The 14,758-nt window shown below is 33.5% G+C and overlaps 1 protein-coding gene across 6 annotated transcripts in view; it reads left to right on the forward strand.

The window, feature by feature from the left end:
* The window catches only part of CNOT2 (CCR4-NOT transcription complex subunit 2), a 160,016-nt gene that overhangs the window by 81,616 nt on the left and 63,642 nt on the right, over positions 1-14,758 (forward strand). For 5 of the 6 annotated variants that reach the window (XM_051961500.1, XM_051961501.1, XM_051961504.1 and 2 more), the window contains one exon: positions 14,504-14,626. The exons of the other annotated variant lie outside the window; for it this stretch is intronic. In XM_051961500.1, the coding sequence (XP_051817460.1) occupies positions 14,504-14,626 (123 nt within the window). The remainder of the gene's footprint in view (positions 1-14,503; positions 14,627-14,758) is intronic. 6 annotated transcript variants of the gene reach the window in all.

Below are 14,758 nucleotides of genomic sequence, written 5' to 3' on the forward strand. Positions count from 1 at the left end.
TTGAGAACAAAAGAGCGCATTTGAATATAAATTAGTGTTTTCTTGAAATAATTAATTTTTTTTTTTTAGATCTTTGTATTTAAATCCTAGGAAGAGGATGTGGAATACGAAGAGATTTGAGCTCAAAATGCTTATATTAACTATTTAAATAAAATAGGTTCATTTTGATGCTGTTAAGATAAAGTAGTTATAATGTCATCCTCATTGAAAATTTGCATTACCTGTGACCATTTATTTTCTTTCTGAGTATTTAGTGCAGTCATTTATTTGGTGTATAATGTTTTTTATACATTTATTTCTCCTTTATCTGCTATCCCTTTAGAGATCTTTCTGGTGATTTGGGGGGAGTCGTTTCTGTAGTTATTGTGCCTTTTTTTTTTCTTATTTTAAATACAACTTATCTTTTAAATGTGATTTTTATGCAAATATGAAAAGCCATGTACATCTAGCCTTTACATGGTTATGAAGCACCCACTTGAGTAGGTAATGAATTTTAAGTGTGTACCAGATTGTCTTGTTTAATTTTTATAGGACATCCATAGAATGTGCAGTGCATAACTGGAAACATCTATTTGAAATTGAAATTGAAGGTTAGAAGAAAAGTTAGGATTGAATCAGTAGATCTGGGAATCATGAGCATAGCAGGTAATAGTTGAATCCAAGGAAACTGATGAAATTATCAAGAGAAATGTGGGGATGCCAATGGTTAGTGGGAATGACTTGGATAAAGATTTAGTAAAGGACATTGAGAAGGAGCAATCTAGGAGACAGGAGAATTAGGAGAACAGTTTCACAAAAACCTAGAGTGAAGAGATTACAGGAAGAAGAGTTTGATTGATGGTATCAAAGGCTTCAGAGAGGTAAAAAAAGGTAAGGATTGATTGAGAAAAGGCTATTAAGATTTGCAGAGGCAAGCTATAGATAGCTAGTAAAAGTAGATGAATCAAAAGGATTTTTGAGGTGGTTTATGTGTTTGCATGGGTAAATTTGTAGGCAGTAGGGAAGTAGTCAGTAGATAGGGAGAAATAGAATAAAGTAGGCATGAAAGAGAAGATGAGATGGATGTACATGCACAGGAATTAGCAGGGAGAAGAACTGTTTCTTTTTGTGAGACCAATGAAGAAGAGATAGCAAAGTATCTGAATGATGTGAACTTAGGAGAATGGGAGAAAAGAAAACTAGCTCCTCAGTAAATGAACTGCTTTTTTCAGTAAAGATAAGGTAAGGTTAGGTCAGTTGAGAGGGTGAAGGGAGAAAGGAAGTCTTGAGAGGTTTGAGGAGGAAGAAAAGGATTTTTTTTTTTTTTGGGGGGATTTCAAACCTTTCTTCCTCCCCCCATTCTCATTTTTTACCCTGTTGATTTTGATATTTTTGAAGGTTGAGATTGGATCCTTGTGCATAAGTGTTATGTTCAGTCATTTTTAAATGTGGTATTTACTTGTCCTTTTCTTTGCCATTGTCTGTTCTTTTTTTCATGTATCCTAATTGTTAGAAATGGCAAGTTCTACCATTTATGCTCTTTTTTCTACCCTAATATATCCTTCTTATCTTCCATTCTTCACAAGGTTGTTAAAAGCATCAAATGAAATAATAAAGCACTCGATACCTGGCACATAGGAGATACTTAACAAATGATCTTTCTCTTCCCTCTTCCCTCTCCCCTCTTTACTAATCCTCAGAAAAGAACATTTGTTTCTTTTTTCCTTATTAAAATATTAGTACTTTCTCATTATGTATCTCTCTCAAATTACTCAGTAAATCTACCTTTCTTGATTTCTCTTGATTCCTGTATTACAGTTTCCTATCCATCCTTGTTTGTTTGTTTTTGTTTGTTTTTTCACCAGCAGTTTTTAAAGGGAAAGGTCATTAAAGATTTATTTTTCCCCTCCTGTAGGATTACATTTATTTTTTAAGGAAAGTTTTTCTTGTTTATAAATCTGCATCTTGTGCCATTTGGAATATTGTATTATAAAATCTTACATTTTTAGTGAAAACTACCAGGTTTTGTATGATCCTGACTGTAATTTCTGGGTACTTATATATTGCTTTCTGGTTGCTTGGCAGTAATTCTTTCTTTGAAGTGGATCTCAAAAATTTGACTTTACTTTTTGAGTTTTTATTCCGAATACCATTGATAAATTCTGTCTTTACTTTGCCCTCTGGCTCTATAGACTTGGTCAATTTTCATGTATAATTTCTTGAAAAAAAAAAACTGCTTTGTTGTTGTCTTTGTTATCATCATCATCGTGGTTTTTCAGGGAGTGCAATGAGTCTGAAATTATCTTTTCTTGATCTCTTTTTGTGACTAGTTATTTTTTTATATCAGAAATCTTAGGTTTTCTGAAGATTATTTTTGGTCTTGATTTTGTTTATTATTTTTTGACATTTCAGCAAGAATTTCTTGTTTCATAGTGTTATGAGCCAGAACTTGAAAAAAGGTGATAACTTAAGGGAGATATTAGAATCCTAGTGTTAACTCACTGGAATAGATACAATGCTTATTGGTTCACACATTAGAGTGAATCCTTACAAAGTGATAAGTAAGTTGCCTAATTTAGCATGGTACTTAGCAAATTCTCTGACGCACTAATGTATTTAAGTACTCATTGGAGTTCACAAGTATGGGAGATTCACAAAGTTAACTTTATAACTTTGTGAATTCATACCTCCCTTAATCCCTCCTTCAGAGGAGGAGTCAACCTTTGGGGGATCATATATAAAGAAGCTCTTAGAACTTCAGGTGAGTTAGTTCAGTTGAAAAGATTGGAAGGAAGACCACAAGCCCACTCTCGGAGGTGGAGTCAGATTCATTCCATCTTCTACTTTTGTGCTGGCTGGAGGCTGAAGAAAGCAGAGGCAGAAGCAAAGGACAAAGATGCAAGAGCTCTTGGAGAAGTAAACATTTGGATTTTATCATCTGGCTTTATTTGGAGTGATTACTCTGAACTGAAACTAAGGCTGCCTCCAGAAAACCTCCCTAAGAAACCTGCTCCCAGAGAGAACCATTATATTTTAAAGAAGAGAACACCACATTATAGAATTATTAATTTCTGTGTGGTCTATTGTACTCTTCAGGGAGTCTGTTATAGGCTTACTATCTAAGCTAATTAATCTACTAATTCTTTACCCTAAGGCTTTTCTTTCTTCTTTTTAAAAATCTTCTTTAAAATTTTCTTTTACATATTTATTGTGGAAAATTCATTTTTTTTTCCTTGCCTCTGCCTGAAATTGTTAACTCCTACAATAATTTTTGGTACATTTTCATTATTTTAAAATATTATTATTATTTTTTAATTTATTCATCTCTTTGACTATAATTACTGAATTAGGTTTTGTTCAGGAAGTATGCTTTTATCTCTGCCCTTTTGATTGGGATGATCAGCCTAACATGAACTCGCCCTTTGTTCCTAGGCTAATTCTATCTTTCAGAGAGATTGGCTTCCTAGGATTGTTGAGATTGAAAGTGCTGAAACTTTAAGTCCCTCCTTGGAATCTCTAGGACTGAACTTTCTTGATCTTAACACTATGCAGTTCCTGGGCCAACTTCCATTTCCTGGGGGCTTCCAGTATCCTCCTATGTGGGCTTTTTGAACACACTCAGGCTTTCTCAGAAGAGCACTCTGCTCTTGCTGCCTGTAGATGCAGATCTTTGCAGGGTGTATGTGGCCCATCTCTGGTATAAGATTGTTCTGTGCTAGTTCTGAATTTCCTGGTTCTGATTGGCTTTTGGGGTTTTAGGATGGAAGAAGTAATAGTACTTTCTCATTTGATTTTTGGATAATTTGAAAGAAGAGGTGCAGATTTGGGAAGCTGTCTTTTCTGGAAATCTCTGGGTTTTACTTCAATAATCATTTGAATGTCTATTATATGTATGACATTAATTTAATAAAAGCGGGTAGAATGAACTGAGCTATTTTTTTTTTTCCATAAGAAATTCATCCTGAAAACCTCTGTAGAACTATGGGATTTTGCACAAGTCATTAAAATTTTCTGAACATTTGTTTCATCACCATAATTATATAACTTATATCACACAACCCTTTGCAAGAATCAGATAAGTACTTTTTCAAACATAAAATGTTATATAGTATATAGTATATAGATGGAGTGTTAGCCTTAGAGTCTAGAAGACCTGAGTTTAAAATCCTGCCTAAGTCACTTATTAGTTATGTGATTGTGGGCTAGTTTTTCAAACCATCTTTAAGCTCAGTTCCCTTATTTGTAACATGTGAATAACAATGTCTCTCCACAATATTGCAATGATGCTCAAATGAGATAATACAACTCTTTAAGCTTTACAAAGTTCTTTATATGTATCATCTCATTTGTCTAAGCAGGATTTAAACTCGGGTATTCCCAACTCCATTCTATGTATTATGTCACCTGTACATAAGTATTTTGCAAACCTTAAAGCACTATGTAGATGTTAACTACTTTTGTTTTTAAAGGCAAGTTTCTGTTTAACCTATTTTATTTCTAGATAAAAAAATTACAAAGTACAGATGTTGAATTCTTTTGTATTGCATCATTTGCCAAAATTAATCATTTCCTTCAGTGTTATTGTGAAATGATCAACTATCCACTAATTGGTATGAAATAGGAAGATAAACCCCAGATTCTCAACATTCAAGATAAAACAGGGGACTTCCCAATTCAAATTATAAACATTTGTATCTATTCTACCTATTACTTGGCAGGTCCTTTTAGAGTTTTTACTTTAATACATATCGGATTGTTGGGAAACCAATAGCATTAATAAAAATGTTTTAAAAATAAAATTTACGTAAAATTTCATCTTGTTGATTTTATTCTCTCATTCTCTATTACCAAGGTTATTTTGGTTCCTGATGGTCAGAACAAGGTGTTGAAAGGATTGATTGGATGATAGTGCAAAAACTCACTATCATTTGAATAACTGTTTCAAAATATTATTTAATATTGTAACTCAAGATTCTAGTTTCTCCAGTGTTTTTGTCAGAGATTCGGATATTGCTATAAAAAATGTGCATACCAATTTTGTGAAAAACACAACTCTGAGAGGTCGAGATAATAATGTTGTATGATAGCTAGGAATTAAAATTCCTTTATAAGAGAATGAGGAGGTGAAATCAAGAAGATGAAATTTTAAACTTTGAATAGTTTTATGATGCTTTATATTCCTTCTAACAAGTCCATGTGTATTTAACTTAAAAAGATAAAATAAATAAAAGGTACTAGGGGCATAGTCAACATACATTTATAAAATGATGCCATGTGTGCCCTGGGGGTTCAAAGAAAGAAAAGATGGATTTAGCTTTAATCCTAATTGTAGAGATGTTTGAATGCCGGCTCAGGAAGGTCCTGGATATTATATATTAAGAGGAAAGAAAATGATGTAAACAAAGAAATCAGGAGACTGAAATAATTGTAAGCATAAAATAATAAGGCCCTTAATTAGTAATAGTATGTAATAAAGAATGAATGAAAAGTCTGTGAAAGAAGCAGCATCAGAACTGGCAGTTGTTTTGATAAAGAGACAAGGGAGCAGTAAGAATCAGAGGCATCTCTTGAGGTTTTGTGTAATGTTCTTGTTTGGTTTTCTGGAGGTCTTGGAGCCACCTTCCTTTCAGCTGAGTAAGCATCATGAGAATAGCCAGGTGTCCTTCTTCTTAATTGTCTCCTTGCCTGGGGCTGGACAGCTTTCTGGAGAGCCTTTCAGACTGGCCTTGGTCTCAGTGGAGGGAGCAGAAGGAAGACAGGCCAACCACCACAAGGCTGATGAAGGTGGAAATGAATCTGAGTCTGAGAGCTTGTGCTTCAGCCTCCAGCCACCACAAAGGTGGACGATGGAATGAATCTGTCTCTCTGTCTCTCAGTCCCTCCGTCCCACAGGAGAGCCAACAGGAGCCTGAATGAAGATGAAATGAATCTCGTCTAGTCCTTGCTGGCTGTTATATACACAGTTATAATTACATTATCATAGGTGTGAATATTGTGGAACCATATTAAATATTAAGTACATGTACTGAACTAGAGAACTATTAATCACCATGCTAAACTAGATAATCATTGTCTTTCTCAATTCTACAGAGTTAGCACCTTGTAAGAATCCTTGGTTTAAGTACAAGAGTTCTAGCCCATAATAGTTTTGGTTCTGCACATTTGGATGGTAGCACAAACCAAAATAGATAAGTAATTTAATTGTGGCAGTGAGGTAAAAACTACTAATAGGTAGTTGGAAATGGGGAATGAAACTTATGCAGAAAAGTTGCTTTAGATGCTCAGGAAGGATCACAGCCAAGAACTGTGTTGCCATGAAATTCATCTTTGCTCTCTTTGAAAGATGAATTAAAGAAGTTTCTGTGAACTATTTTCCAGAAGCGAGACTTAGTAGATGTTTTCAGTTTGACTGGAAGGGAGTAAGGACAAATCCTGTTACGGCCCCTTCTAACTGGGAGATTTTTGGTGAATTACTTAATCACTGGTTCTCAGTTTTCTCATTGTATAATGAACTGATTGAATTAGATAATCTTCCAAATCACTTTTAGCTTTAGATGTATGAGCTCATGATTTTGCCTTAAAGTCTTCTAGTTTCATTTCTACGCTATGAATCTGGTCTATAGTTTTCCTATGCTTTCTTAGTACTCAGTGTTCACTTACAGTTTTGGATTTCTTTCCATTACAAAGTTCTTTGGCTGTGAGTAGTAAACTTGAAATAGTCGAATGGATTAGTCATTCTTAATATTAACTTTAAAAAAATTGAAAAAACAACTTAATCTATAATTTCTATCATCCATTAAACTTTTTCTTATCATAAAGAATTAAATAGAAGATAGAGAAAAAATTCAACAAAAGTAACCAACATATTTTAAAACCTGCCATTGTATGCAATTATCCATGTCTATGATTCCCCAAAGACTTGGGGGTGTTTTCTTATCTCTCCTTTGAGGAGAGGATTATCTTGTAGCTTGAATTTTCCATTGTTTTATTGTAGTTTTTAAAAATTTACATTGTTTTATAATTTTGTGTTCTTTTTTTTCTGCTTCTTTAGTGGAATCTTTTCTATTTACAACTTTCTATGCCTTCTTTTATTCCTCATGTTTATCATTTCTTACAACACAGATATATTGTATTACAACCATATATTCATAACTTTTCCCTAACTGGTAGCTCCCTATTTTCTTTTTGTTTCTTCATTTTTTTGAGTTATACCCCCATTTTGGATTTTCTTGGCAAAGACACTAGAGTGGTTTGTTATTCTTTCTCCAATTCATTTTACAGATAAAGAAACTGAGGCGAACAGGAAAAAAAAGTGACTTGTTCAGTCACATAGCTAGTAAATACATGTCTGAGATAAGATTTGAATTAAAAAAAAAAAGTTTTCCTGATTTCAGATCCAGCTCCACTGTATAACTTTTGTTTACAGATCTTTATTAATTGCAAAAAAAGAAAAAAAGGAAAAGTTTCACTTCATCTTTTAGGAAGTAGGAATCATTAAACATTTTTAAATGGAATGATACCATAGATACAAGTGGTTATTAAACCAGATTAGCATATGTACCAATGGTGTGGTAGGGGAGAGAAGAATGAGATAAAGGAGTGTGAAAAATTGAAACAAAGACAAAGCCATTCTGGTTTTATTCCTGTTATTTTTTCTTGACTAGGAGAAATGATTTTTGAACTAGAAAAATAGAAAGGGGATCACTTTGATGAGTTCAAGTTATCTGACCCAGAGGAACTAAATTCCTAGCAACTGAAAGAACTAGTGAAGATGATTCCTGAGCTAGTTACTGGTCTTTAAGAGATTCAAACAATGCTCATCCCCCTTCCTTCTTTGCCTTAACTGTAATAGGTCTTTGTGTGCTTCGTGTGATGCAATTTACCTCATTTTACCTCCCCCTTTCTCCTTTAGTATAATACTCTTTTTCACCCCTAATTTCTTTTTGATATTATCACATTAAAGTCAGCTTATAACTACACCCTCTAACATCCCTGACAAACATATGGTTCTCAAGAGTTACACATATCTTCTTATATAGGGATATAAACATTTTAACCTTTAAAAAACATAGTCTTTTTCTTCTTTTTATCTTTTTATGCTTCTCTTGATTCGAGTATTTGGACATCATGTTTTCTGTTCAGCTCTGGTCTTTTCACCAGAAATAATTGAAAATCCCCTATTTCATTAATGTCCATCTTTTTCCCTGACAGATAATGCTTAATTTTGAGTTGATTTCTTGAGTATAGTCCAAGCTTCTTTGCCTTCTGCAATGTCATATCCCAGTCCCTCTGGTCCTTTCATGTGGAAACTGCTAGGTCTAGGGTAATCCTGATTATGCTTCCTCAAAATTTGAATTGTTTGTTTCTGGCTGCTTGCAGTATATTCTCCTTGATCTGATTGAAGTCATCAATGAGTTTTATTGTAATTCCTATCAATTTCTAGCCTGTATTATTTAAGGATATTTTTACCAGTCTCTAGAAAATGAGTCTCTAATCACAGAAAGCAAGAATGATTTCATCAAGGTCCTGTCATTATAAACTGGATTTATTTTTGGACTTATTAGACTTGTTAGATCAGGGAAAGAGTATGCCTATAATTACTTAGAATGAATAAAGTATTGAAAAAAGTTTCTCCAAAACTTGTAGGGAAAAGTACTTTCACTTCTCCTTCCAGTCTAATCATTCAACTGAAACTACTTTTTACAATGTTTCCAATAATCTCCTAATTGCCAGTTCTGATGTGCTTTTCCTATCTTTATCCTTAATTTATGCAGAATTTGATGGTCGTAACTATCTTCTTCTGCTCTTTTCTTCTGGTTTTGTAGAACTTTGTCTTCTGATTTTCATTATCATTTATATTATATTCCCTGATTGTGGTCATTCCTCAAGGCTTACTCTTATGCATCTTGTGTTCCTGAACTTTCTATATTATTAGCTTCATCAGTTCTCATGTATATAATTGTCTTTGCATAAATGCCCCCTCCTCCCACTACATATCCGACTCTAGTTGAACTCTAGTCATGCATCTTCCATTATTTTTTTGATATTTCAACTTTAGACAAGCCAGATTTACTGAAGAAGTAATTTATAATGAAGGAAAGATAGGAGGCACCATGCACCAAGTACATCATGTCATTTCCACAATCTTCCATTAGTCTTCTCTGAACACAGCCTAATACCCTGAACCCAAGATCCCTAAGTATAGCAGCAATTTCAGAGCAGTACCCCTCTTTTTCTTCTTGTCCCCTAAGCTCCATAGAGAAAAGGGGTCCACTTTCCCTGTAACTATAAATGCCAACTACCAACCAACCACTTCTAATGGAAAGGTAAACAAGTGCTTTGGTAGCAGCAATACTCTGCTTCCCATTTCCCCCAGTAGACCACCACCTCTGTTTCTAGTCTAGCCTGCACCGCCATTATCCAGGGAAGCAAACCATATATTGGTTTGGAATTGGAATTGGAAATTTTCTTTGTAATCTCTATATCCTTAGTAGCCCATAGCTACTTAGTTTGACAAACTAAGTCAAATGGTACAAGGCATATGATTTAATGTATGGAAAAGGACATTTAAAATGATACATTACTCTATGTTGTCTCTTCTTATTAGAATGTAAGCTCCTTGAAGACAAGGATCTTTTTCTTTTACTGTATCGTAAGCACTTAGCATAGTGTTCTGCGTCTAGTAAGACCTTAATATGTGTGTCTTCCCTTCGTCTCTCCCTTCTTTCCATTCCATAGGCATCTCAAACTCAACATGTCAAAAGCTGTGTGTAATCACGCTTGTCACCACTCTGATTTAGGTCTTATCGCATCTTGCTTGGACTATTGCAATAACGCCTTTATTGGTCTTCCTGCCTCAGATGTCTTCCTTTTCTAGTCCTTCTTTTTGACACAGCTGCCAAAGCAGTTGTCTTCAAGTATATGTCTAAACCATATCAATTCCCTATTCAATAAACTCCAGTGACTTCCACTTGCTTTAGACATTAATCTTTCCAATATTGTTAAACATTGCTCTCCTTCCTGCATTCTGTGTTTAACTAATTTTATCTTCTTATTGGTCCTTGTAAACGACATGAACTTTTTATTTATTTGCTTTTATACTCATTGTCTATCCTCTTATACTTCATTGGAATCTATTCTCTTCCCTTGGCTAAGTTCGCTATGAGACAGTATAGGTCTCCAGGAATAGCTCACTTGCTTTTTGTTTGCCTATATTATATGTACCCATTATCTTCTCAATAGAATATAAGCTTCTTAATGTCAGGGGTTAATTTGTTTTTGTCTTCAAATTCCTAGTATTCAGCACATAGGAAACTTTTAATAAATGCTTGTTGATGAATTGAAAAAAAAAGATGGATTTGGAACTAATTTCATGACTAGATCCTATAGAGTAGACATTAATGATTAAGTGTCATATTATAAAGAAGTGCCCCAAGGATCTTAATTTGATCTTGACCTTTTTGTCTGTGTGATGAGAAGTAATGATCATAGAAGACATGCTTATCAGATTTTTAATATGACAAAAAAATGAGAGAGAAGTTGACTAATTCTCTGAATGAAAGAATTCAAAAAATCTTGACATACCAAGCTTTGGACTAACTTTAATAAGATTAAACTTAAGTTCAAAATGTGAGAAGCATGGTTAAATTGATTTTAAAAAGATCTAGGATTTTTAATGAACTACAAACTCTTCAGAATACAACATTTATATTAGGGGAAGTTAAAAAAAAAGATTAGGCTTTAAGAGAGGCATGGATTGCTGAAATATGGAGGTAACAATCCTATTATATTTTGTTCTGCCCAGATTATAGGTGCCATATTTCTAAAAGAACATTCATAAGGTGAACAGTGTCCCAATGAGAGTAGCCAGGATGATGGAGAACCTGGAGTTCCTGTCATATGATGTATGAAGACTTATTGAAGTAACTGAAGATACTGAGCCTAAAAAGGATTAGGGAAAGTATATGGAGCATGATAAATCATCTTCAGATATTTGAATGAATCTTATCTTGGGGGGGGGGGGCAGGGAATTTCCTAAAACTATAAAGGACAGAATCAAGAACAGTTGGTGGAAGTTTCAAAGAGACAACTTTATGTTTCATATAATTTTTTTTTCTTAATTAGAACTATGCACAAAAGGAATAGGCAGCCTAGATGGGATTTTTCCAATATAGACTAGTTGATAATTTGGGGGTATATTGTGTAGATTCTTTCCCCTCAAGTACATGTTGTATTAGATGGTCATTAAAGTTTCTTCCTGGTAAAGTTCTAAGATTTTAGTGAGGAAACAGCATGTAGAATAATGGAAGGGATCTTCACAGTGTGGAAGTTAAAAGCATCTACATCTGCATTTCCTCAGCTTCATACATTATCATTTAAAAGAAAAATTCTTTGGATTCTTTTTCATTTCTTGAATATTTGCATTTAGGTCAGGTATTACATTCCATACAGGTCTAGTTTGTTGTCAGTATCATACTACTTTAAACTTGTCCATTAAGTCACTGTTAAATGGCAGGGCATCAGTCAAAGGTTGTAGTGATTTTTACTTCTTCCTATGCTTCCTTTTGAAAGAAAAAAATTTAAGTAAGTGGATATGCAGAGAGGAAGTTTTAAGTTTGGGAAGGGGGGTTGTAGCCCAGAAAAACAAGCAAATCATGAGATTAATCACCAGAAAAGAACTGATTCAGGTCCTATTAGAAAACCAAAGAAACTATAAAGCGAATGTGGAGAAAGTTTAGCGTTTTAGAGCATACCTTAACCTAATATTGTAAAACAGACTTGGTAAACATTTCAGAAGAACAGCTTATAGTAAAAATATCAATAATTGACCAGGCCCCAAGATCCTGGATTTCTCTGAACATTGACTTATTGTTCCAATGTTTTCAGTTCTTTATAGCAGCTGTCCTATGCTAACATAGTTACCATGTAAAACAGTAATGTCTACTGACTTAAGTTTTCTAGTCTAAAATTTGTCTTTTCTGACACTGCCCAACCACCTCAGAATCTTTTGTGTGAGGGTACCAAGAACCTTCAAGAATATGCCTCTATATTTCAAAGGTGAATTCTGACATTCTTTTTTAGCATCAATATAGAAAAAATTGTATTTGTGTATATTATAAGAGAAATTCATGCATAGCTATCCAGAAAGAGACAATAGAGAGAAAGCTTCTCCATGGAAGCCCCAAAGACACAAAATGTAGCTGAGTCTTCAAAATGAACTGTTTTTCTTGATTTGAGCAGATTAAGAGTCTTACTATATGCAGAACACTATGCTAAGTGCTTATGATATAGGAAAAAAAAAAAGGTCCTTGTCTTCAAGGAGCTTAAATTATAATGAGAGACAACATAGAGTAATGTATCATTTTAAATGTCCTTTTCCATAAGATCATATCCCTTGTACCATTTTACTTAGTTTGTCAAACTAAGTAGCTATGGGCTACTAAGGCTATAGAGATTGCAAAGGAAATTTTCAGTAGTAAAGTTACCTGCTGAGATAAATTAATAGAGTATGTAAAATTGATGGCTTGAAAAAAAAGTAAGTTTGTAACAGCAACTGAGTATAATATAGTTCATTAGAAAGAATTAAAAGGATTTTTTGTGAGGAAGGAGTCCCCTTGAAGTTAACTTTGTGGACCTAGTCAGCACAATTTTATGTCTTTTGGGGGATTCTGAGTAGGGCCAGAGAAGCCAGATGGTGGAAGTGACTCAGAGATAACAATAGAAGAATATCTTACATTTAAAAAGCCCTTTGTGTTACTTTATGAACATTACCTTAATTAAGAATTCAGCAAATGGATAAAAGAACAAGAGTGGAAAGATTTTACTGTGTATTTAATGAAGACAAATGGTGTAAAAACAGTTTGTAGATGAATTCAAGGTATCATATTTAGAACATGAAAGAATCTTAGAGATCACTCATTGGAGATGAAGAAACTGAAACTTAGTGAGGCTATGAGATTTTTCATATGTTCCACAGCAAGTTCAAGTCTGAGGTGAGATTCAGATTCAACTTGCTGATTCTAAGTTCTACATTACACAGCGATGCACTCTGCCTCCTTGGATTTAGAGACAAAATGTTAGAGCATCAAAGTGTGATGATTTAGGAGAACTAAGGTATAAAAATTGGAAGAAGAAAGGAACTTGGGATCAGAAAAAGAGAGATCAGAGTTTTTCAGCTTGAAGATAGAATAGTTTGAGGTTTAAACAATGGGTGAATAAGGGGCAATCATGAGAGTTGATAAAGTCAATGAATATAATAGTCCAGAATGGTAAAAGAGTCAGTATATGAATATTGAAGTCACAAAATATAGTCTCGCTGGTTATCTTAGATATTGAGACTAACCCAGGTATTTAAGTCATTGATAGAGAGAAGGATTCTGGATATCAAAAAAGATAGGATCACAGGATTTAGAATTGGAAGGGACCTCATTGATTAATTAGCTAAAACTCATTCCTTTTTTGTTTGATTTGGTTTTTGGTTTTTAAGAAGTTCAGTAAAGGTAGCAGAGCTGGGATTTGAATTTTAACTGTCAGTGTCACCCCACAGTTTATTGAGCATTGTACTATTTGGACTTAATTTGAGATGCCTTTAAACACTTTCACTTTTCTTAACCTGATTTTGCTGATTTGAAGTTTAAACACTAAGATTCAAATCTCACTTCTGCATACTATTTGTGTGACCTTGGGAAAATTATTTCTCTTCTGTAGGCCTAAGTTTATCCATAAAATAAGAGAATTATAATAATTCACCTCTTAAATTTAAAATCACATGGTCATATAATTACTCATAACCACAAGTAATCTTGGACAAATCAATTAAGCCCTCTGAATCTGTTTGGTTTTTTTTAATTGTAAAATGGACAAAATACTTTTTCATTATCTCTACTACCACCTTCACAGGGATGGTGTGAAGAATAGATGAAATAAAATATTTTGCAAAGAATGAAATAGTATTATTGTTTCCCTATAAAATAGAAATGATTAGATACTTGGGTTTCAAAAACTACATAGAAATTCAAAAAGAATATGAATTAATAAAGTTCATATAAAGTATAGATACTTTCAGTAAACTTACATGCTATTTTCAGTTTTTAGGTACAATGTATATAAGGTTAAAATTCTATGTAGTTAAAACTTTAAAGAAGAAAAAAATCAAAGGAAGGTCTCTATGTGTGTGTCTCTCTCTATATATATTGTACATACACAGTTAAGATTATTACTTGTAATTTTACAAAATCACGAGATAAATATAGTCTTTAAATAGGAAGATGATGTTTATGGTAATATCTGACTCTTCTCTTCACCAGAAACCTAGATGTTTAAGAAAAAAATCTAGTGCTACATTTCTTGTGAGCAGATTTGTGATCTTATCTTGAATCACTCTATGCTTTGCTCTGACTAGTTTGGTCTCTTGGGTAGCATAGAATTTCTTCCATAATTTTCTATTTTCATTGCCAAATCTATGTCTCACAGAAGTTATATTACTCAAAATATTGTTTTTCCCTAAAATAACTTTTCTCTTTAGGTGACAAACAGCATGTTTGGTGCTTCAAGAAAGAAGTTTGTAGAGGGCGTCGACAGTGACTACCATGATGAAAACATGTACTACAGCCAGTCTTCGATGTTTCCACATCGGTCAGAAAAAGATGTAAGTTAATAAGTTATATTGATTTTTGCTAATTAATATGATTCTAAAGTTTATGCAAATCATATAGAAAGGAATTTATATCCATTTTCTAATTTCAAAACTCTGCTATATTTTGGTTTTCTAAATGAATCA

The sequence above is a fragment of the Antechinus flavipes genome, chromosome 5 (genome assembly GCF_016432865.1).
Source record: "Antechinus flavipes isolate AdamAnt ecotype Samford, QLD, Australia chromosome 5, AdamAnt_v2, whole genome shotgun sequence".
NCBI classification, from domain to species: Eukaryota; Metazoa; Chordata; class Mammalia; order Dasyuromorphia; family Dasyuridae; genus Antechinus; species Antechinus flavipes.